Raw genomic sequence first — 25,268 nt, 5'->3', positions numbered from 1 at the left:
TAACACTATTTACTCGTATTCAATCCGTATTCGTACTCGTACAATACACAACTTTTAATTGTATATACTATTGGTATATACACTTCAATGATCAGCTCCTAGCAGCCTTAATGAGTCATCTAAACATGTGGGAACCATCATTTGACAACTAGCATGAAATATCTAACAAAAATACAAACTAATAGAACCTTATATTCAAGGGTAGGATCACGTTTTTCTTCACCAACCATAACACTTTCATTTTTCAACTTTCATGCATCAAACTTATCTCTCTCAAGTTTTCTCTTGGTGTTCTAAGTGTTCTTCATAATCTTCAACAAAATCTAGCTCAATCTAGTTCATAAATCCTAACCTAGATCAACTTTCAAAACAACTACTCAAGTAAACTTCAAGAACACTTTCAAGTTTGCAAGTCTACTTTCAAGCTTTCTAATCCATTCTAAGTAATCATATAAGATCAAGAAACCTATGTTATTCACAGTAAGTTATCATTCTAATTCAAGGTAATACTCATATTCCAACTTTGATTCAATTTCTATAACTATAACAATCTTAATTCGAGTAGGAATCTTACTTGAATTTGTTTTCGTGTCATGATTCTACTTCAAGAACTTTCAAGTCATCCAAGATCCTTTGAAGCTAAATCATTCCTTGTCACTTCTAGTAGGTTTACCTACTAAACTTGAGGTAGTAATGATGTTCATAACATCATTTGATTCATATATATATACCTATCTTATTTAAAGATTTAAACTTGTAATAACTATAACATAGTTTAGTTAATTCTAAACTTGTTCGCAAACAAAGTTAATCCTTATAACTTGACTTTTAAAATCAACTAAACACATGTTCTGTATCTATATGATATGCTAACTTAATGATTTAAAACCTGGAAACACGAAGAACACCGTAAAACCGGACATACGCCGTCGTAGTAAAACCAGGGGCTGTTTTGGGTTAGATAATTAAAAACTATGATAAACTTTGATTTAAAAGTTTTCCTTCTGGAAAAATGATTTTTCTTATGAACATGAAACTATATCCAAAAATCATGGTTAAACTCAAAGTGTAAGTATGTTTTTCAAAATGGTCATCAAGACGTCGTTCTTTCGACTGAAATGACTACCTCTTACAAAAATGACTTGTAACCTGCATTTTCGACTATAAACTTATACTTTTTCTGTTTAGTTTCATAAATTTCAGTTCATTATGAAACCATAGCAACTTGAATCACTCAAAACGGATTTAAAACGAAGAAGTTATGGGTAAAACAAAATTGGATATTTTTGCTTGTTGTAGCTACGTGAAATTTGTAACAAATCTATTCTAACCATAACTTAACTAACTTATATTGTATTATACATATACTCTAACATATTATGTAATCTTGATAGACCATAGACACGTATACAATGTTTTGACATATCATATCAACGTCATATATATATATATATATATATATATATATATATATATATATATATATATATATATATATATATATATATATATATATATATATATATATATATATATATATATATATATATATATATATTATTTGGAACAACCATAGACACTCTATATGCTGTAATGCTAGAGTTCGCTATACATGGTTGAGGTTGATTCCAAAATATATATACTTTGAGTTGTGATCTAGCCTGAGACTTGTATACACTGGGTCGTGGATTGATTCGAGATAATATATATTGATTTATTTCTGTACTATTAGCTATGGACAATTAGTTGTAGATTACTAACGATGGACTGCTAACTTAACAAACTTAAATCATTAAAACGTAATAAAAATATTGTGAATATATTTCGATCATACTTTGATATATATGTATATATTTGTTATAGGTTCGTGAATCGACCAGTGGCCAAGTCTTATTTCCGGCAAAGTAAAAATCTATGAAAGTGAGTTATAGTCCCATTTTTAAAATCTAATATTTCTGGGATGAGAATACATGTAGTTTTATAAATATTTTATGAAATAGACACAAGTAATCGAAACTACCTTCTATGGTTGGATTATCTAAATCGAATATGCCCCTTTTAGCTTGGTAGTCTAAGAATTAGGGAACAGTACCCCTAATTGACGCGAATCCTAAAGATAGATCTATGAGCTTAACAAACCCCATCCGAGGTATGGATGCTTTAGTACTTCGATTTATTATTATACAGACGAGAGGATTCTGTTTTGGGGATATTCTATATGCATCTTGTTAATGTCGGTTACCAGGTGTTCACCATATGAATGATTTTTTTTTATCTATGCAGTTTGCGAAATGCCTGATATGAGATGGATGTTTATGAAAAATGAAATCTTGTGGTCTATTATTACAATTTGATATATATATAGATTAAACCTATAACTCACCAACATTTTATTGATGTTTTAAGCATGTTTATTCTCAGGTGATTATTAAGAGCTTCCGCCGTTGCATGCTAAATTAAGGACAAGAATTAGATTCAGCATGCTTGTAAAATATTGTTTAAAAACTGCATTCGGAGATTTAAATCGATGTGTAATATTATTGTAAACCATTATGTAATGGTCGTGTGTAAAACGTTATATTTTAAATTATCATTACTTGATAATCTACGTTATGCTTTTAAACCTTTATCGATAAAATAAAGGTTATGGTTTATTTTTAAAATCGAATGCAGTCTTTGAAAAATGTCTCATATAGAGGTCAAAACCTCGCAACGAAACCAATAAATATGAAACGTTTATAATCGATATGAACGGGACATTTCAGTTGGTATCCGAGCGTTGGTCTTAGAGAACCAGAAATTTGCATTAGTGTGTCTTATCAAGTTCGTTAGGATGCATTAGTGAGTCTGGACTTCGATCGTGTTTACTTGAAAAACGATTGCTTAACATTTTTTGTTGGAAACTATATATTGTTAACATGTAAATATTATGTGATATATTAATCTCTTAACGTGTTTGATATTGTGTGATAGATATCTACCTCTAGTATAAATCCCATCGACTCACCTAATAATAATGAAGAGTCGAATATATATTAGGAAGATTCACAAATTCCCGAAGAGGAACCGGAAGAGGAGGAACCGGAAGAAGAGGAACCGGAAGAGGAGGAACCGGAAGAAGAGGAACCGGAAGAAGAGATTCTGGAGGGGGAAATATTAGGAACCACAGAAAAACAGATAACTAAAAGAAAATCTTCAACCAATGGACCAAAGTTAATAATGGTCAATGGTGTTTCCGTCAAGGAAGCAAGATATTAGGAAAATTACTAGTTTTTTGATGAATCGGATCCCGATGAGGATTTCGATGATGTTATAGAAATTACTTCGACCCAATTTGAAAAAGCAAAAGAAAACAATAAGGGAAAAGACATCAAAATAGAAAAACCCAAGCCTAAAACAGATGAACTTTATGTTAACATGAAGTACCCTAATGGGTTGTATCGTAAACACCCGTATTTCTTAAACTTTCACTATAACCCGGGAACATCTAAGCCACCAGGTTTTTCTAGACCATTTGAGTAAAGAACGGCTCGTATTAGGGGAGCACCAAGGAAATTAGCGAAACGAACCAAGTCCGAAGAGGAAGAAACGAGTGAGTCAGAATAAAGAGTTGTAATCATTTTGTGTAATATATGTATTGTAGTGTGCTTGTATTTGCATGTTATATGTAAAAATTACTTGTATTGTTTGTTAATTATCTTTTACGAATCTAATCCTCGTCTATTTTACAGTATAAAAAAAATACACAATGGACGTTAAGGATAGACAACCGAATATTTTAGAAGACCTACCCGGGGACATGATTGATGAAATCTTGTCTAAAGTCGGTCAGAATTCGTCAGCACAATTATTTACGGCGAAATTAGTTTGTCGAAGATTTAAAAGACGTTCCAGGCATGCCTTAGTTTATAAAAGGCTTTCCTTTGAAAGATGGGGTATATCTGTAACGTCCTCCAGATAGGGCCTGGGAGAATAACGTCACTAAATATATCAAATCACAGTTGTATAAACGAGAACGACTCTATATGAGACATTTTATTGAATTTTGCAGTGGAAGATAAATAGATTACATTGTATTTAATGAACAATGCATTAAATGTCTTTAATTGGTATGATATGTAATTAAGACTCCAAGCATGGCAAGCAATCATCATCAAAACAGCAGATATACAGCGGAAGCAGTATTTAAGTACCTGAGAATAAACATGCTTAAAAAGTCAACACTAGGTTGAGTGAGTTCATAGGTTTGTCATAAATAATGATTTCAGTAATAGTGTTAGACCACAAAATTTAGTTTTGTAAAGTTGATCTCCCGCAGGATCAAAAAGTTATGCCAATGCGTGATATTTAGACTAAACGTTCAAGTTTTTGCCCCATGACAAGTTGTGTCTGTCCTTGTTGGTTTAATTTCATTATTAAGTAATACAATGACTTGGTCAAATGTATCGGGGACGTTACTCCCGATAGGCCTACCCCCAATAATTAAGCATGCCGCAGCAATTAAAAATATCACTGTAGGGACTTAGTCGGACATAGCCGGGTATAGCATAGTTTAACAGTTTGGTACTTGTGTCTAAAGTGTAAAAGTAAAAACAGCATGTGTCTCACCCCAAGTAAAAGTAAGTAAGTTTGCTAGCAATTAAAGAGGGGCTATGAATTCACCTTAGTAAGTAGAGAGAGAGTTATTCCTCGGAATAAAGAGTTGAACGAGTGAGCAGAAAAGTCAACCTATTGACATTTAAGAGTAGTTAAGTGTTTTTCCCATGTTTAAGTTTAAGTATGTATTTGTTTTACTAAGTTTCTATTCCTAGTAAGTTACAATTTTTATAAAGTTTCCTTTTTTAGAAAGTTTCTTATTTTACTTAGTTTCTATGACTAGAGAGTTTCTACTTTTATCAGTGTTTTCCATTTTAGGATACTTGCCGTATTAGATAAGCTTCCAATCACCCCTTTCCCTTCGAATGGCTAATTTAGATCTAGGGGCTTGAGCCATAGGACCCTTTAAATCGGAAATCCAAACCCTCTGCCTAGAATCTCATAGAAACCATTCGTCAAGAAAGTTCGAAGATCTATACATCTCTAATACATATCCCAAAATGTTTTTATGTTACAATATAAGTAGTAGGTTATAGGTGCTAGTAATAGTAATAGTGTATACATGTTATTTATTTTATTTTTAATTACATATAATATATAACATTATTTACATGTTTCAGTAAAAATAATAACTGAAGTAAAAAGTAAAAAGTAAAAAGTAAAAAGTAAAAAAAATAAAAAGTAAGAAAAGAATACTTACTAGTAGTAATTCTTCAAAGAGAGAATGAGAGAAATTTTGGTGTGAGTTTGAATGAGAAATGAGGGTATTTATACTTGAAAAAATTAGGTAAAAAGAATAAAATAATTAAAAGAAAAAGAAATATTTAATTCTTAATGGGATTTTAAAATTAAAAAGTATTAAATGTTAGGTCATGGGATAATGCACAAAATAAAATAATAAAAGTAGTTTTTCCATTAAAATTTTTAATTAAAAAGTAATTTATTTATTTATTTATTTATTTTTTATTTATTTTAAGGATTTTTTTTATGTAAATAAACAAATTTATTTAATGTTTTTCCAAGAATATTTGTCAATAATATTTTATTTATTTTTTTTTGTTTTATTTAATTAATAAATACAAATTTTACATAAAAATAATAAATAATTCGGTATTTTGTATTTTTAATAATAATTATGATTTTAATTATTAAACTATAGTTTTAGTAAGTTTGTAAATATTATTACATTTATATATAATTGGATTTATTATATATTTAAATATATAATACATTAACTAAATAATAAAAGTGATACGAAGTTTATATACTTAGTTAAATTATGTCAAATTATATAAATTAATAATATATTATTTATTTAAGCGTACATTGTTGACTAAAAATTACTATTCGGTCAATATTTAATTGTATATAACAACCCTTAATACATATAGTCAGACATATAACCCTAGGGTTAATTCAGTAATTTAGAAGTTGAAAAGTGAGGGTTGTTACAGTACCTCCCCGTTAATAAAAACTTCGTCCCGAAGTTTTAGGTAGACTTCTCGGATGCATCAGCGGTTGAGAAGAGATGGGGATATTTCTGTATCATTTGGTCTTCACGTTCCCAGGTATGTTCGAGGCCTTGCGTGTTTTCCAAAGGATAGAATATTGTTTTGTTTCAAGCGTTTAAGTCATACAAACCATAATCTCTATAGGTTCTTCTACGAAGTGCATTTTATCATTAATGTAGAGATCATTCAAAATGATGATGTTATGCAAGTCATTTTAGTAAATTGGATACATGAAATTTGTTATGAATAATATTGAGCTCATTTAAAACCTTGAGCGTTTATGCTGCAATATTAGGCAGACAAAACAGAGAGGAGTTCATGAAAATCATAGTCATGAAATTTGATAGAGATCGTCATTCTTTATAACAAGAATGATGAATTAGAGTTTTATCGACATTAAATAATATGGATAAAGTAATTCGATTATAGAAAGAGTATAAACGAAGCTATCGTAAAAGAGTAAATGAGAAAATTAAATGTTTGCCTTAACTTTTGACGTAGTTACGATTGATTTCCGGATTTCAAGGCATTAAAGAAATCTTCGAAATCTTTATAAGATTTGATTTTCTGGTAATTACAGAAATTAGGATTTTCTTTAATTAAAGGCGGTGAATTGCCTCGATTGCTGTGTCTGGAATTTTTGCTATAAATTAGCTTCTTCCGTTTCATTATCTTCACCACTTATATACTTTCTTTCTCAATTCATACTTCCAAAAGTTTTGTTAATATGCTCAATCCAGTTCTTGTCTTTGACATTATATTGGTTATCGCCACAATCATCCTTCTTTTCCAACTCCCACCAGAGGAGTCTGTTTACTTCTACTATGCTCTAGAATTTATTGTGTTTTTAGTTCTCCCGTGTCTTTATATTGCTATACGCATTGATATACACGGTTTGTAATTTCAGTGTTGTTATCGGGATTTATATTTTCCCTTATATGTCGAAGCTTCATGCTTTTGTAAAGCAAGTAACGGTCCAGAATTCGTAGGTATGAAGTTTCGAATGATCATGATATTCAAAGCAGAAGGAAAGGTAATAGCACGATTTGTTTTGTCATATTACCAGAATATCCAGAAAAGACCGAATTATCAAGAAAAATATTTTCTTGATATGTTTAGAGTTTAAATAGATAAGAGTCGTGTAACATGGCAAATGATGATTATAAAGTCTATGAATCATCATCTTCCATTAAAAATTTAGCATGACTTACTGTAATATAATCACGTTGGCCTGACGTCATTATATTATACTAACTCATGCTTCAATTCCCAACACTACTTCAAATCATTCATAATTTAAACTTGAACTTTACAGAATATAGAAACTAAACCAGTTTCCTTTATGATGTGATAAAGATATCGCAAAGAGATAATTAATTGCTGACAAGAATCGTTATAAAGATATCTTCAGAAATATAGAGGATATTTATAACGAAAGATACAGTGATATCTCAGAATTTCTAAGTTCCAATGACGAGGAAAATTCTTTTGTTTCCTCTGCATTTAATGCTACCATATCTGAATCATTGGTTATCAATCCGAGATGGTTTCAAGAAATTTTATTTTTTAGATGATTAAACGCTGATTGTAATCGTCAACGGATCTAATGGTTAACGAATAGGCGTTGTTGATGATAATTTCGGTGGTTTGATGTGATAATTCATCATAGAATACGAATGAATATAATTCATGAATGTAGTGATCTTTAGGAAGATAACACCTGCTAAAGCTTTACTTGAATTCTGGTATGTTAATTTCAGAATGTGTAATTAAATTTGTATGAAAATGATTGTGTATCACAGTGAAGGCAGTGAGTATAATTAATGATTTATGAATCGAAATTGAAGAATGTACAGTGTATTTATGTGAGATGTAAATATTTCTCGGGTATTACCTACCCGTTAAAATATTTTCACAATTAACAGTTTTTACAATCTTTATGAAGATATACGTTCATATATGTATTCTTCAGATATAATCATGGATTTAATGAGTTAATATATATTAAACTCATTTGATTTGCGGTTTGGAACGAGAGGAAATAATCTCCAAAATCTTAGAGATTTCATAATTGTTGCAAAATATTTCGCTAATGAAGTTATGAATCAATACATTCATCGTTATACTTGATTTATTATGAAATGGAGTTTATTGTGCTGAAGCAGTGATTAACAATTGTTAAGTCATTAGCGAAGGGTGTACATCATAGCATATTAGTGATATGAATTAACCAAGTAGTGCATACTAGTTGAGATTCTCACGTAATTACTTAGTACGACAAGATTTATTATTGTTCCAAATCATATATATATATATATATATATATATATATATATATATATATATATATATATATATATATATATATATATATATATATATATATATATATATATATATATATATATATATATATATATATATATATATATATATATATATATATATATATATATATATATATATATATATATATATATATATATATATAAGGTATACATATACAATTCTTCACGAAGAATGAGTCAATACATCTTAACTTTTTATTGCTAATATTCCTTGGTATCTATAGGGCGTATCATGTTGATGTTTGAGGTACTGAGTGTGTTGTTGAGGCGGGGGATGCGAATGTTGTTGTTGATGAAGCTGATGCTGTTAGTGGTGATGTTGATGGTACTGGTGGTGATGCTGGTTATGCTGCTGGTGCTGCTGCTGGTGTTCGTAGGTTTCGCACCAGATTTTCCAGAGCCACTACTCGAGCGCGAAGCTCGTTGACTTCTTCTATTATTTCGGGATGATTGTGGTTGGAACAAGGGGGTGAATAAGATCTAGAATCTTCGATATTATATATTCGTGACGGGATACCCTGGAAAGAAGAGAGAAAATGGTGTTTCGAACTGGTTCGCCGGTAAGCGCTTCAGGTTCTTTGCCAAGAGGTGAATTCGGTTGGTGGAAGGGATCACCTTCTTCTTGTCTCCATTGATTGAGTCGGCTACGAACCCATCCCCAATTCATCCAGAATAGATGATGGCTGATTGGTTCGTTTGTTCCGGTTACGCTGCCGTGGGAGCTTGAAGAGTTTGAGAAATTCATATTATATGTTTGGAATAGGGTTTGATATGAAATGGGTATTGAATACCGAATGATATATTCGTCTCCTTGAATACGTATTTATAGCAAAAAGATTTCCGTAATTTACGGAGGAAATTTAGGATAAGTGGTAGACAAATTTTATAGACATGATAATATATGATAAGATATGATGTGTCATCCATTTATGTAATAATAGTGGTATGATGTGTTGAGATTTGTAACCAGATATTGATTAAAGAATTTCAATTCGTATACTGTGATAACCCAATAATATTTTTCCGGTTCGCAAACCGATGCATAAAGGCATAAGATACGTGAGTGTTTGAAGTAGTAGCAGGAGCTTGTGGACGAACCGTTATCTTCAATAACATATAGAAGTTTAATAAACTTGATAGGTCATAAGTTTGAAAAAAAATTAAGTGGAATAAAGATGAATATGATATAAACGAAACACTTTATTTTATTAAGAACAAGGCTTTAAACAAGCCTTCTTATTACACGATTCGGGGATAGAAATAGTTTAAGGCCTAGCCTTTGCATAGATAGAAAATAACTAGGAAATATTAAGATTGAAGTAGTCTTCATATTTCTTCTTCTCGTCCTCAACCTCTTTCATAAACTTCTCAAACTTGTCGTTCTTCTCCTTTTGTTCCTCATAAAGATACTCGATGTTATCATAAAGATTGGAAACATCATTGTTGATTACATGGTACTTGTGGTCCCTTATAGAAAGTTGATTATTCACGCGATTTTCCTCCATCTTCAATCTAAGGTCAACATCTTCTCTTAGGTAGGAAAGAGATTTCTTCCCCCATCGGGTATTTCTATCACTTTCATACTTCACCAACTTTATCTCTTTCTTTAGTTCAGCATTTTCCTCCATGAGCTTCTTGATCGCTAGGTCTTTTTCCTTCATTTGAAAATCGATCCTTGCAATATGGCGAATTAGGTCATCGGTAGTTTTTTGCAGATTCATGAGCTCGTACTTGGCATCAACTTCATCGTAGAAAGGAGATCGGGATCTTTTCTTTGACGGCCCAGTTTCTTCAAGACATTTCCTCTTGTCTTTATTCCTCGGGGTTGGATAGTATTCAGGAGACCCATGTAACTTTAGAGTAGTATTTGGGCTATAATTTGGTGAGGGAGGACCACCAAAGCCATAAGGTGGACTTTGGACTGGTCTTTCTGTGGAAGACCTTTCAGTATCTTTTTCGGTTGGCTTGAAAAGATTCATTTTGGTTGTTTGATGATAATTAGACATCCTAAAATTAGGAAGGAGATTTTGATCAGTTTTAGGATAGGATTGTAAGACATATGTTTTAAGATTACAAGGCAATCCTAAGTGCTTTAAAGTCTAAGGCAGGAAAGGTTATAGTTTCCTAGATTGCTAAGGCACCCTAGCTAACAAGAAAGGCACACATAAAAATGCAATCCTGGTTCTCTATAACAGCCTGGTTATGCTCTGATACCAATCTGTAACGTCCTCCAGATAGGGCCTGGGAGAATAACGTCACTAAATATATCAAATCACAGTTGTATAAACGAGAACGACTCTATATGAGACATTTTATTGAATTTTGCAGCGGAAGATAAATAGATTACATTGTATTTAATGAACAATGCATTAAATGTCTTTAATTGGTATGATATGTAATGAAGACTCCAAGCATGGCAAGCAATCATCATCAAAACAGCAGATATACAGCGGAAGCAGTATTTAAGTACTTGAGAATAAACATGCTTAAAAAGTCAACACTAGGTTGAGTGAGTTCATAGGTTTGTCATAAATAATGATTTCAGTAATAGTGTTAGACCACAAAATTTAGTTTTGTAAAGTTGATCTCCCGCAGGATCAAAAAGTTATGCCAATGCGTGATATTTAGACTAAACGTTCAAGTTTTTGCCCCATGACAAGTTGTGTCTGTCCTTGTCGGTTTAATTTCATTATCAAGTAATACAATGACTTGGTCAAATGTATCGGGGACGTTACTCCCGATAGGCCTACCCCCAATAATTAAGCATGCCGCAGCAATCAAAAATATCACTGTAGAGACTTAGTCGGACATAGCCGGGTATAGCATAGTTTAACAGTTTGGTACTTGTGTCTAAAGTGTAAAAGTAAAAACAGCATGTGTCTCACCCCAAGTAAAAGTGAGTAAGTTTGCTAGCAATTAAAGAGGGGCTATGAATTCACCTTAGTAAGTAGAGAGAGAGTTATTCCTCGGAATAAAGAGTTGAACGAGTGAGCAGAAAAGTCAACCTATTGACATTTAAGAGTAGTTAAGTGTTTTGCCCATGTTTAAGTTTAAGTATGTGTTTGTTTTACTAAGTTTCTATTCCTAATAAGTTACTATTTTTATAAAGTTTCCATTTTTAGAAAGTTTCTTATTTTACTAAGTTTCTATGAATAGAGAGTTTCTACTTTTAACAGTGTTTTCCATTTTAGGATACTTGCCGTATTAGATAAGCTTCCAATCACCCCTTTCCCTTCGAATGGCTAATTTAGATCTAGGGGCTTGAGCCATAGGACCCTTTAAATCGGAAATCCAAACCCTCTGCCTAGAATCTCATAGAAACCATTCGTCAAGAAAGTTCGAAGATCTATACATCTCTAATACATATCCCAAAATGTTTTTATGTTACAATATAAGTAGTATGTTATAGGTGCTAGTAATAGTAATAGTGTATACATGTTATTTATTTTATTTTTAATTGCATATAATTTATAACATTATTTACATGTTTCGGTAAAAATAATAACCGAAGTAAAAGTAAAAAGTAAAAAGTAAAAAAAATGAAAAGTAAGAAAAGAATACTTACTAGTAGTAATTCTTCAAAGAGAGAATGAGAGAAATTTTGGTGTGAGTTTGAATGAGAAATGAGGGATATTTATACTTGAAAAAATTAGGTAAAAAGAATAAAATAATTAAAAGAAAAAGAAATATTTAATTCTTAATGGGATTTTAAAATTAAAAAGTATTAAATGTTAGGTCATGGGATAATGCACAAAATAAAATAATAAAAGTAGTTTTTCCATTAAAATTTTTAATTAAAAAGTAATTTATTTATTTATTTATTTATTTATTTATTTATTTATTTTTTATTTATTTTAAGGATTTTTTTATGTAAATAAACAAATTTATTTAATGTTTTTCCAAGAATATTTGTCAATAATATTTTATTTTTATTTATTTTTTTTGTTTTATTTAATTAATAAATACAAATTTTGCATAAAAATAATAAATAATTCGGTATTTTGTATTTTTAATAATAATTATGATTTTAATTATTAAACTATAGTTTTAGTAAGTTTGTAAATATTATTACATTTATATATAATTGGATTTATTATATAGTTAAATATATAATACATTAACTAAATAATAAAAGTGATACAAAGTTTATATACTTAGTTAAATTATGTCAAATTATATAAATTAATAATATATTATTTATTTAAGCGTACATTGTTGACTAAAAATTACTATTCGGTCAATATTTAATTGTATATAACAACCCTTAATACATATAGTCAGACATATAACCCTAGGGTTAATTCAGTAATTTAGAAGTCGAAAAGTGAGGGTTGTTACAATATCACATTGGGGAGACTTTAAGTTACGTCGTGTTTACTTTAAAGCATTAAATGCGGGGAACCCAAATGCAATTTTACGCTACGGGTTGAGAGCCTATTTTGACTCCACATATCCCAACATAGGATTTCGTGCTTTAGAAAGAGCTTCAAACATGCAACATAAAAAAGCATGTTATGTTTACGGGTTAGTGATGTTCGCCTCTCACCAAATTGAGAAAAAGAACATCGGGTTGCAACTGTAACATCCCGTTTCCCGTACATGTCTAAAGGTACATATTTAATCGTTTGTACGCTTACAACTCGTTCTTTATGTGATGAAATGAAATAATTTGTGTTAGTTGATGTGTGAATATATATATATATATATATATATATATATATATATATATATATATATATATATCTGTGTATATACATTTTGAATATATGCATATATAAGCATATGCAAGGGCTTTTGTTGATGTTAAGTCATGTAAGGCTTAAAGATGAAGTTTAGACGTGTATAGGAAAAGAGAACGAAGCGTACAAGTCAAATAATTAATTGTTAGTTTGTTGCCGAGAAACTGGTCAGGCCACGCCTAATGGCGCGCCGCGATGACCATTGCCGCGCCGCGGCACTTCAAGCATACTAGAGTCAGGAGGCATGCTAAGAAGGGTCGATTTTTCCTTTATATGTCGCGCCACGTAGAAGAAGGTCGCGCTTCGACCAATAACTAGAATCTGAGTCAGGAGGAGTTTAAACAACTCACATTTTTACGTTGTTCGTCGCGCAGTGAGAAAAGAAGTCGCGCCGCAACATTTTTGGCAGTCTGATGCCGAATTCAGCTTTTAAAAAGTGGGGTTCAAGGGCAAATTCATCTTTTTGTGTGTAGATATGATGGGAGCATTTAATCTCCACCACTTATCCATTTTATTCATTTTCATTTCTATTTTCTTCCTCCATTTACTCTCAAAACATAAAACCCAATTGATTTCTAAGTGAGATTTGAGAGTGAAGATTTGTGAATCAATTCTTGGAGCAAGAATTAAAGTCGTTCTCCTCGTTCTTAGCTATGAGTGGATAGTGTTGGTAAGTCTTAACTCCGTATTTTTAGTTTTTATTAATTTATGGCTAGGGTTTGGCCATTAAAGGCTTGTAAGACCCATTTGGGGGGTTAAATGGGTGAACTTGGGTTATGTTGATGTAAGAAAAGCCCAAATGACTATAACCTAGGGTTTGGTCTTGTGAATTGAGGTTGTAAGTGTCAAATGGTGTTGCTAGTCACTATTACACTTTTAAATTGATGAAAGAATTGTTAATGAGTTAAGTTTGACTTGATATATGAGTCTTGGCCATTTATGGGCGGTTTTGGTGTAGTTGAGCTATTTAATGCAAATTGGGTCATTAAATGCTCAAGTGTAAGTATGGTGGTTGGTTCCACAAGTTGTGTATTGAATGTGTACTTAATGTATTAGGTACTTTGTTTTGAAGTTTCAGAAGTGCATAATCATCATCTTGGTGTTAAGGTGAGTGGAATAATTATGCGCGTACGTATATAATGTATTTATTTGTGTTGTATGAATGTGGCATTGTGGTGTTCAAGACACCACATTCTAAGTAACGAGTAGTATTGTCACGGTGTTCAAGACACTACTCATTGTTTGATTGACATGTGGTATTGTCACGGTGTTTAATACACCACATTGTCATGGGAGTGGATGCCGCAGTGTTCAAGGCACCACTCATTGTTTGGATTGACATGTGGAATCGTCGCGGTGTTCAAGACGCCACATTGTCATGGGGGTGAGTTAGTCGCGTTGTTCAAGACATCACCCGGGGGATTAGTGATTACGCGGTGTTTAAGTAACACTAATGGATGTTACGAACTCCGACAATCTTTCAAGTACCGTTCCCTTGTATGATTGGTTAACCATGGTTATGTGAATTGTATTTAGCATATTAAATTGTGAACTATATGCTATTAATATGCTAACTTATGCTAGCTCGTGTGATTGGAAGTTTAGTTATTATACTTGCGATGGTATGATTATAAATGCATAAGTGATTGCAAGTAAGTAGGTTGTATATGTATTCGTATAATTGTTGCACTAACTAAGCATTAGCTTACCCCTCTCGTTGTTTATCTTTTCAGATGCAGGTGCGGATAGGGGAAAAGGGGTTGTTGGGCACTAGGTGTCCCTTGGTGATGCTTGTTGAAGCTTTTGAAGTTGGCCTAGTGTTTTGGGTAGTTTAGCCCCAAACCATGCTCGAAGTGTTGTTTGGTTTAAAACTATCATTTGTGAATGGGTCAAACTTGTATTACATTTGTTAAGGGCCTTCGTGCCATTTGTAAACATTTAACTTGTGATGTTGTTTAATGGGTTATATGTAACCGTTTAATTTTGGTCCTAACGGTTTATCATTTAAAAAAAAAAAATTATCGTATGGAATACGGGTTGGGTTGTTTCAAGTGGTATCAGAGTATGGTCTAAGGGATTTAGGCGACTTGAGATAGGTGCCTAGACTTAGACTTTATTGTGTGTGCGCTTTATGCGGGACTTGTAGGACTTCGGGTCGGATCGGGTTTTGGTTAGTGCATAGGTTTATGTGAACTAACCTTGCGCTATTTATTTTGTGATGTATTTGAAATCCATCAAGCGAGATAGACGTTGTACTAGCAAGTTAATGCGAGATGCTCGCGTAACAATGACTAGCTACCATTATTACGGGTGCAAATCGTGTCAAATAAGCGATGTACGACGATTGTTGAGCAAGATGGGGCGGTAAGGTGTATATGTGCATATATATATGTTATGTCTTTTCGTTTCGATGTTTAACCTCCTCCGTTTTATAGAATGAAGATGAGAAACGGACACGACACCGATAATGGGGGCACGATCGAGGACCCCGAGTTCACGGCCAAAGTTGAGGCCATTTTGAAAAGTCATCATACGTCTTTCCTTGAAGATGTTAAGAAAATGTTTCTAGATACGATTGACGAGCATTTAGTCAATGTAGTAAAAGAGCAAATTAAAGTTGTCCTTCAAGAGGACAGTGTTGGGAGACGAGACTTTTTCTATAAGAATTTTAAAGATGCTCAACCTCCTACTTTTGCGGGAGAACGGGACCCACTTAAGAGTGCCCGGTGGATCTCCGACATGGAGGGGGATTTTCGTACTTGTGAATGCCCTCTTGATAAAAAGACGAGGTACGATTGTAGCATGTTGAGGGGCGATGCCAAGTTAAGGTGGGACGCCAAGATCCAAGTTTATAGTGAAGAACAATGCAAGGAATTCACTTGGGATGAATTCAAGGCAAAATTTTTCGGCAAATACCAAACTTCGACCGATCTTACAAGGCTTAAGGATGAATTACGTTCCTTGAGACAAGATCCGTTTTTTTGTCCAAGACCCAATTTTGCCCGGAGTATGTCAGGAATGATAAAATGTTAAAGGAAGACTTCTATCGCATCTTGAACTATAGTTATCAAGAAAAGATTAGTGTAAACGTGGTGAAAAGCTTTGATGAGTTGTTCAATATGGCCAAAGGTTTTGAGGCACTCGTGTTAAGAAAGAGTGGATTTACTTTTGGCAAGAGGAAGTTCGAAGCTACTAGTCATTCGAACAGGAAGGGTAAAGGTGCAACCGAGAGTGTCGGTAGTGTGAAGAAGAGTGTTCCCAGAGAATTCCGTTATTCTTGTCACAATTGTGGACGAAAGGGGCATATGGCCCGTGATTGCACCAACCCATCTTCCACAATCAAGCTCACTTGTTATAATTGTTGTAAAGAAGGGCACAAGAGACCGGAATGCCCCAATTTGCGCAATGATAATGTTAAGCGGCTAGAGAAGGTGGCGGGTACGGCTAGGGGTCGCAACTATTTGATGATGAATGATGAAGCCAAACAATCTAACGAAGTTGTCTCAGGTACTTTCATGGTTAACTCTAATCCTTCGAGGATACTTTTTGATAGTGGTGCTAACTTGTCGTTTGTGTCACCAAAATTTGTGCCTAAACTTAATAAACCGTTAGCTAAGTTAAGTCGTCCGGTAGGAGTCGAAATAGCGGAAGGCAAGACGGTGCTAGTGGTGGATGTGTGTAAAAACTGTGATGTTGTGTTTGGTGCATAAAACTTTAAAATTGACCTCATCCCGATGACTTTGGGTAATTTTGATATCGTTGTTGGTATGGATTGGCTCGATCGTAATAGAGCCGATATTGCATGCCATGAAAAATCTATTCGTGTGAAGACCCCAAGTGGGGGAGAGTTAATTATTCATGGTGATAAGCGAAGAAGACTTGTGCCGATATGCACTTTTGCACGGGCACGTCATTTCTTTGTTAGTGGTGGCATCGATTTTCTTGCCCATGTTGTTGATACATGAGATGAGCCACCATCCATTCGTGAAATTCCGGTGGTTAATGAATTTGAAGACATTTTTTCGGATGAGTTACCGGGTGTTCCGCCAGAAAGACAAGTTGAATTTCGCATTGAGTTGGTTCCGGGGGCTACCCCCATTGCTAAAACTCCTTATCATTTAGCACCGATGGAAATACAAGAGTTATTAAATCAAAACCAAGAGTTGCTTGAAAAGGGTTTTATTCGCCCGAGCTCCTCACCATGGGGTGCTCCGGTTTTGTTGGTGAAGAAGAAAGATGGTAGTATGCGGATGTGCATCGATTATCGGGAGTTGAACAAAGTGACGATCAAGAATCGTTATCCATTGCCTCGGATTGACGATTTGCTTGACCAACTCCAAGGTGCAACGTATTTTTCTAAGATTGACTTACAGTCCGGCTATCATCAAGTACGGGTCCGTGAGGAAGACATAGAGAAAACGGTGTTTCGAACTCGTTACGGGCATTTTGAATTTGTAGTCATGCCCTTTGGTCTTACGAATGCACTGGCGGCATTCATGGATCTTATGAACCGAGTGTGCCAACCTATGTTGGACAAGTCGGTAATTGTGTTCATTGACGACATACTTGTTTATTCTAAGAGTATGAAGGAACATGAGCACCATTTGTGCGAAGTATTGAAGACGTTACGGAAGGAGAAGTTGTATGCAAAATTCTCCAAATGTGAATTTTGGCTAAGGGAAGTTCAATTCCTTGGCCATATTGTGAATAAAGAAGGTATCTAAGTAGATCTGGGGAAGATTGAGACGGTGAAGAGTTGGGGGAAACCGACTACGCCTACGGAAATTCGAAGTTTTCTCGGATTGGCCGGTTATTATCGTCGGTTTATCCAATACTTTTCAAAAATTGTTTCTCCTTTGGCGAAGTTAACAAGGAAGAACGTGAGGTTTAATTGGGAAAACGAGCAAGAAATTGCTTTCCAATTGTTGAATGAGAAATTGTGTCAAGCTCCGGTGTTGGTATTACCGGAAGGAATTGAAGATATGACGGTTTATTGTGATGCTTCATTAAATGGAATCGGGTGTGTTCTAATGCAAAGAGGTAAAGTCATTGCTTACGCCTCTCGACAATTAAAGAAACACGAAAAGAGATACCCGACTCATGATCTTGAATTGGCGGCGGTGGTACATGCGTTGAAAATTTGGCGTCACTACTTGTATGGTGTCAAGTGTACAATTTATTTTTATCATAAGAGTTTGAAACACATCTTTAACCAACGAGATTTGAATTATTGTCAACGTAGGTGGATGGATGTGGTAAAGGATTATGATTGCAAAGTACTTTATCATCCGGGTAAGGCGAACGTGGTCGCGGATGCGTTAAGTCGAAAGAGTCAACATTCGGCAATACAAGTAGGGTCGTTACGCATGTTCATTACTAATGATTTTCTTGTAAAGCTTGGTGAGATTCAAATAGAAGTGTACGTTCACAACAAGCATGAAGAGCAGATTGTGGGTTAAACGGAGTCTATTACTTTAGGCCCGCATGGTTTGTTGTCTTTTCAAGGAAAAGTGTGGGTGCCTAAGATGGGGGGTTACCGACAAGTGCTACTTGATGAAGCAAATAAGTCAAAGTATTCCATTCATCCGGGTGCAACGAAGATGTACTATGATTTGAAGAAAGAGTATTGGTGGCCCGGTATGAAAGTTGATGTTGTTAAGTACGTTGAACAATGCGTCACGTGTTTGCAAGTTAAAGCCGAACACCAAAAGCCGTATGGTAAGTTACAACCGTTGGAAGTTCCAAAATGGAAATGGGAGCACATTACCATGGACTTCATTACCAAGTTACCAAAGACGGCGAGAACCCAATATGATACGATTTGGGTGATAGTTGATAGACTGACGAAGAGTGCTTTGTTTCTTCCCATTCGGGAAACGATATCGTCGAAAACTTTGTCCAAGTTATTTATCAAGGAGGTGATATCGAGACATGGGGTTCCTATATCTATTGTTTCAGATCGAGATACTCGTTTCACTTCTCGATTTTGGAATAAGTTTCATGAATTGAAAATGAGCACAGCGTATCATCCTCAAACGGACGGTCAAACCGAGCGTACAAATCAAACGTTGGAGGATATGTTAAGGGCGCGTGTTATTGATTTCGGCGGTAGTTGGGATGAGCACTTACCATTGGTGGAATTCTCGTACAATAATAGTTACCACACTAGTATTGGAAAGCCACCTTATGAGATGCTTTATGGGCGTAGGTTCCGAACTCCTATTTGTTGGGGAGAAGTGGGTCAACGAGAAATTGGGAGTACCGATTTGGTCCTAGAGACGAATAGTAAGATTGAGATGATTCGGGCTCAACTTAAGGCGGCACAAGATAGACAAAAATCTTATGCCGATAAAGGAAGGCGACCGATTGAGTTTCAAGAAGGTGACATAGTGATGCTTAAGATTTCGCCATGGAAAGGTGTTATTCGGTTTCGAAAGCGAGGAAAGTTAGCTCCTTGATTTATTGGTCCTTTCAAGGTTTTGGCACGTGTTGGTGAGGTTGCTTATAGACTAGAGTTACCCGAAGAGCTTGCGGGAATCCATAACACATTTCACATTTCCCATCTCCGTAAGTGTCTTGCGGATGACTTGACTTGGGTGCCATTAGATGAGATTGTGTTGAACAACAAATTAGAGTACGTTGAAGAACCGATATCCATTCTTGATTAGAAGGTTAAAATGTTGCGAAACAAGGAAGTGAGAACCTTCAAAGTGCAATGGTGACATCAAAAGGGTTCCGAGTTTACATGGGAATCCAAAGAGTTCGTTTTGGTTTATCTTCCGGCTTGTCATGCGGCTTGGATCGCGAGGACGCGCTCCGATTCAAGTGGGGGAGAGTTGTAACATTCTGTTTTCCCGTACATGTCTAAAGGTACATATTTAATCGTTTGTACGCTTACAACTCGTTCTTTATGTGATGAAATGAAATAATTTATGTTAGTTGATGTGTGAATATATATATATATATATATATATATATATATATATATATATATATATATATATATATATATATATATATATGAAATTTAACATTTACAAACATCTAAAAACTTTGTAATCTCATCTCTCTTGATTGATAATCTTTACAACATACAACGAGGATATATAAAGACCTGAGATACAAGACCTGACTGCCCAATAAATGCATCAACCCAACTAACTACATTAATTGCACCGTTTCAACTAACTACATTAATTGCACCGACTACCTACTAACATTAAATGTGTATACGTATGTCATATGTATTGTAACACTCCCCCTCAAGCTGGAGCATAGATATTGATCATGCCCAGCTTGTCACAAAACTGACGGATGCAACTTCTATGTAATGCTTTGGTGAATAAGTCAGCCAACTGTTCATTACTTTTGATATGAGGTGTTTGAATAATTCCTTCTTCTGATTTTTCTCGAGTAAAATGACAGTCAACTTCAATATGTTTGGTCCTTTCATGGAAGACGGGATTGCTTACAATATGAATGGCTGCTTTGTTATCACACCACAAATTCATTGGTTCAGACTGAGCAAAACCAATCTCGCTAAGAAGGTTACGAACCCAAATAAGTTCACAAGTTGTCTGGGCCATGGCTCGATACTCGGATTCCGCACTTGAACGAGATACCACATTTTGTTTCTTACTTTTCCAAGATACAAGATATCCTCCAAGGAAGACACAATAACCAGTTGTTGACTATTTAGTTACAGGATCACCATTATAATCAGCATCAAAAAATCCCTCGATAGTGTAATGACCATGATTCTGGTATAAAAGACCACGACCAGGTGTACCTTTTAGGTACTTTAAGATGTGAGCGACAGTATCCCAATGTGAGGTTCTCGGAGATGACAAGAACTGACTAACAACACTCATCGGGAAAGCAATATCAGGACGGGTGAGTGTAAGATAATTTAGCTTGCCGACAATCCTTCTATATTTTTCTGGGTTTATAAGAAGTTCTCCTTCGTCAGGTTTTAACTTTATACTAGGTATCATTGGTGTTTCACAAATTTTTGCGTTAATCATCCCAGAATTACTGAGCACATCAAGACAATACTTTCTCTGAGATAAGAAAATACCTCTTTTATTTCGAGAGACTTCAATACCGAGAAAATATTTCAAAGGACCAAGGTCCTTCGTTTGAAATTGAGTACTTAAGAATGTTTTTAACCTGTGAATTCCTTCTTTATCACTCCCAGTAATTACAATGTCATCCACATAAACAACAAGCAAGATGCACCTAGAGTTTGATGAAGCGAAGAATACGGAGTGATCATATGCACTTCTTCTTAGGCCAAAGTTTCTAACTACCTCATTGAATTTTCCGAACCAGGCACGAGGAGATTGCTTCAAACCGTAAATTTCTTTTCGTAATTTGCATACTTTACCAGACTCCCCCTGAACAACAAACCCAGGTGGTTGCTCCATATAGACTTCTTCTTGCAAATCTCCATATAAAAATGCATTCTTCACATCAAGTTGGTGAAGTGTCCATTGATATGTAGCAGCTAAAGAAATTAATAATCTGATAGATGTGAGTTTAGCAACAGGAGAAAAGGTCTCAGAATAATCCACCCCATATGTTTGAGCATATCCCTTAGCAACTAAACGGGCTTTCAATCGTGCCAAAGAACCATCAGGATTAACCTTTACCGTGAAGACCCACTTACAACCAATTACCTTTTTAGAAACAGGTAAGTTAACTAATGCCTAAGTGCCATTATGATCGAGTGCATTCATTTCCTCAATCATAGTAGCACGCCATCCAGAATGAGCCAAAGCTTCACCAACAGTTTTCGAAATGGAGACAGAGTCTAAAGTGGCAACAAAAGCACGAGAAGAGATGAACAATTTATCATAAGAGACAAAGGAAGCAATAGGATAAGTACACTTACGTTTACCTTTTCGAAGAGCAATCGGTATATCAGAATCAGAATCAGAAGATTGAGTATCATGAATATCACTAGAAACATTACTCGGTGACTCACCGGGAGGATCTACCGACGATGACTGTGGCTCAGGAGCGAGCACTGATGTAGCACGGGGACGTCGACTGTATATAAATTGAAAATGGTCAGTTTGTTCTGATGGTGTGGGCTCTGGTGTGGGATCTGGTGTGGGATCTGGTGTGGGAACTGGTGTGGAATCTGGTGTGGGATCTGGTATAGGATCTGGTGTGGGATCTGGTGTGGGTATGCTATATCTCAATAAGTCATCACTCTCCTCATGATTGCGAGAAATTGTTGTGGGAAAGAATGGTAATTCTTCTTGAAATGTGACGTCTCTGGAAACAACATAGCGTTGGAGGGTTGGTGAAAAGCATCTATATCCTTTCTGAAGACGAGAGTATCCTAGAAAGACACACTTAATAGATTTAGGATCTAATTTAGTTAGGTGAGGTTGGGTGTCTCGAACAAAACAAGTGCTACCAAATATCTTAGGCTCGATTGGAAACAAGGATTTTGTAGGAAATAAGATACTATATGGAATATCACCATTAAGAACTTCAGACAGCATGCGATTTATAAGAAAGCACGCAGTTGATACGGCGTCAGCCCAAAAAGGTTTTGGAATATTCATTTGAAATAATAGTGCTCGGGCCACCTCAAGAAGGTGTCTATTTTTTCGTTCCGTAACCCCATTTTGTGCTGGTGTATCAACACATGATGACTCAAGCAGGATACCTTCTTGAAGCATATATGATTTAAATGACTCTGAGAAAAATTCTTTTGCGTTATCACTTCTCAGAGTTAGAACAGAAGTATGAAATTGTGTTTTTACTTAGGCAACAAAGGAACAAAAATGAGTAAACACTTCTGAGCGACTTTTCATTAAATAAAGCCATGTAACACGAGAGTAGTCATCAATAAAAGTAACAAAATACTTAAAACCAGATTTTGATATCACAGAACACGGACCTCAAACATCAGAATGTACTAATTCAAATGGAGACGCAGCCCGCTTATTGACTCTAGGACTTAAGTGGACTCGCTGATGCTTAGCGAACTGACAAGACTCACAATATAAAGAGGATAAAATGGAAAACTCGGAACATAGTTTCTTTAAATTCTGTAAAGAAGGATGACCTAACCTACAATGCATCATAAGAGGAGAGGACGACTTTGAGCATACTAGTGACCGGGGAATTTTTGTTGTAGTTTCAAGTATGTAAAGTCCATCAAATACCCGTCCTTTACCAATAATCTGTTTCGTCGAGAGATCCTGAAAGATACAAGAGTCAGGAAACAGTAAGGCTACACAATTTAAGTCATGAGTAAGTTTGCTGACGAATAGCAGGTTAAATGAGAAATTGGGTAGACATAAAACGGATGATAAAGATATAGATGGAGTGAGGTTGATAGTGCCGGAACCAAGAACAGGGGAGGTAGTACCATTTGCAATTGTGACATAAGATGAGTGTGTATTGAAGTCAGAGTAAAGATGGTTATTACCTGTCATATGATCTGAGGCACCAGAATCAATGACCCATTTAGAGGCTGATGATAAGAGACACGTGTCATTACCTGTTTTGGCAAAAGCAACAATTGAAGTAGTAGGTTTCACAGATTCTTTCAATCGTGTATATTCAGCATGCTCGTTGGCAGAGATAGTGACTGTGGGAGAAGATGCAGCATGTGCTGAGAGATTATTCCTCATATTTAGAGTTTGCAATTTCTTGCAATATCGTTTAGTATGTCCAAGTTCATGACAATAAAAACACTCCACACCTGAATTAGTGGGTTCTTCCGTTATTCTATCAGTATGGCCTCCTCTTGAACTTCCTCGATAACTTCCTCAATAGCCTCCACGAGACCTCCATCCTCCTCTAAATCCTCCATGACTGATAAGAGCAGTGTTATGCTCAGAAACTAGAGGTGTTTTAACATCCTCGTGACGGAGGACAAGAGCAAATGTTTCTTGAAGAGAGGGAATTGTAGACTCATTCAGAAACTGGAACTTAATAGCATCATGTTCCGGTCGTAAACTAGTTAGAAAGCTCATGACCGCTATTTGCTCACGTTGTGTCTGCATAGTCTTAATATCAGCACTCAAAGGCATCACAGAATTAAACTCCTCATATATCTTCTTAAATTCCATAACATAAGCCATTAGAGATTGATCGTGTTGTTCACCCCGATGAAAAGATTTGCACACATTAAATATTCTAGAGATATTTCTCTTTCCAGAATATAGAAAATCGAGATACTCCATAAGCTCTTTTACATACTCACAATGATTTACCAAACAGGTAACCAAAGATTCAATGGAATTCATAATTTGAAGAAAGAGTCTGGCATCATTTTGTAGCCACAGACCCCGTGTATCATCTTTAGGAGGTTCGGAAATAAGATGAGAATCTTTTCCCATGCTCCTAAGATATACACGGATTGTCTTACTCCATTCAAAGAAGTTAGACCCATTAAGTTTATTGTCGGTCAAACGGGCTGCAACATGAATAGTCTCGCTTAAATTACCATCTATTTTCTTTTCATCGCACATTTTTTTTCTTTTTTTTAACTCTGAAATAAAATTAAATTAAAATATAACTTAAAATAAATATTAAATAATATGGATAAATATGCTTTAAGCTTTGCAAGTGGATATAATATAAAATATAAATATCTAGCTCCACTGGATATAATAGAAGATAGAGAACAGAGTACCAGATAGAGTCACCAGCAAAGTCGCCAAAAAAAAACAGTCGACACTTTTTTTTCAGCGATCAATCGGAATAATATTCCGGAAAGATGATCGGAATCAAGAGACAGACACTCGGACAAAAAAATTGACGGTGAACAGTGATACACGCGCTCACACGCGCCGGTGAACGGTCAGGGTGCGACGGAGATAGGTGGCGCGTGGGGGTTCTGTGGTGGCCGAAATTCAAATTAAATTTCAGGGTTTGCTATTCGAGGACTTCTGAATCGATTGGCGGTGGTGGTGAGATCAGAAAATGACATCAAAGTGGCCAATTTTTATTGACAGTGACGATAGATGGTGATGGTGATGACAGTGGTGACTACAGACTCAAACGACAACAGGTACGCTCTGATACCATGAAATTTAACATTTACA

The 25,268-nt window shown here is 34.9% G+C and overlaps 1 protein-coding gene across 1 annotated transcript; it reads right to left on the bottom strand.

The window, feature by feature from the left end:
- Positions 1 to 23,987: 23,987 nt before the first annotated feature.
- On the bottom strand, positions 23,988 to 24,692 carry LOC139876031 (uncharacterized). The gene has a single exon (XM_071863329.1). The coding sequence runs from the start codon at positions 24,690 to 24,692 to the stop codon at positions 23,988 to 23,990; it is 705 nt and encodes a 234-aa protein (XP_071719430.1).
- Between the last annotated feature and the right edge of the window lie 576 nt (positions 24,693 to 25,268).

The sequence above is a fragment of the Rutidosis leptorrhynchoides genome, chromosome 11 (genome assembly GCF_046630445.1).
Source record: "Rutidosis leptorrhynchoides isolate AG116_Rl617_1_P2 chromosome 11, CSIRO_AGI_Rlap_v1, whole genome shotgun sequence".
Classification (NCBI taxonomy): Eukaryota; Viridiplantae; Streptophyta; class Magnoliopsida; order Asterales; family Asteraceae; genus Rutidosis; species Rutidosis leptorrhynchoides.
Note: the sequence above shows the minus strand (reverse complement) of the source record. Positions and strands in the feature narration are given on the sequence as shown.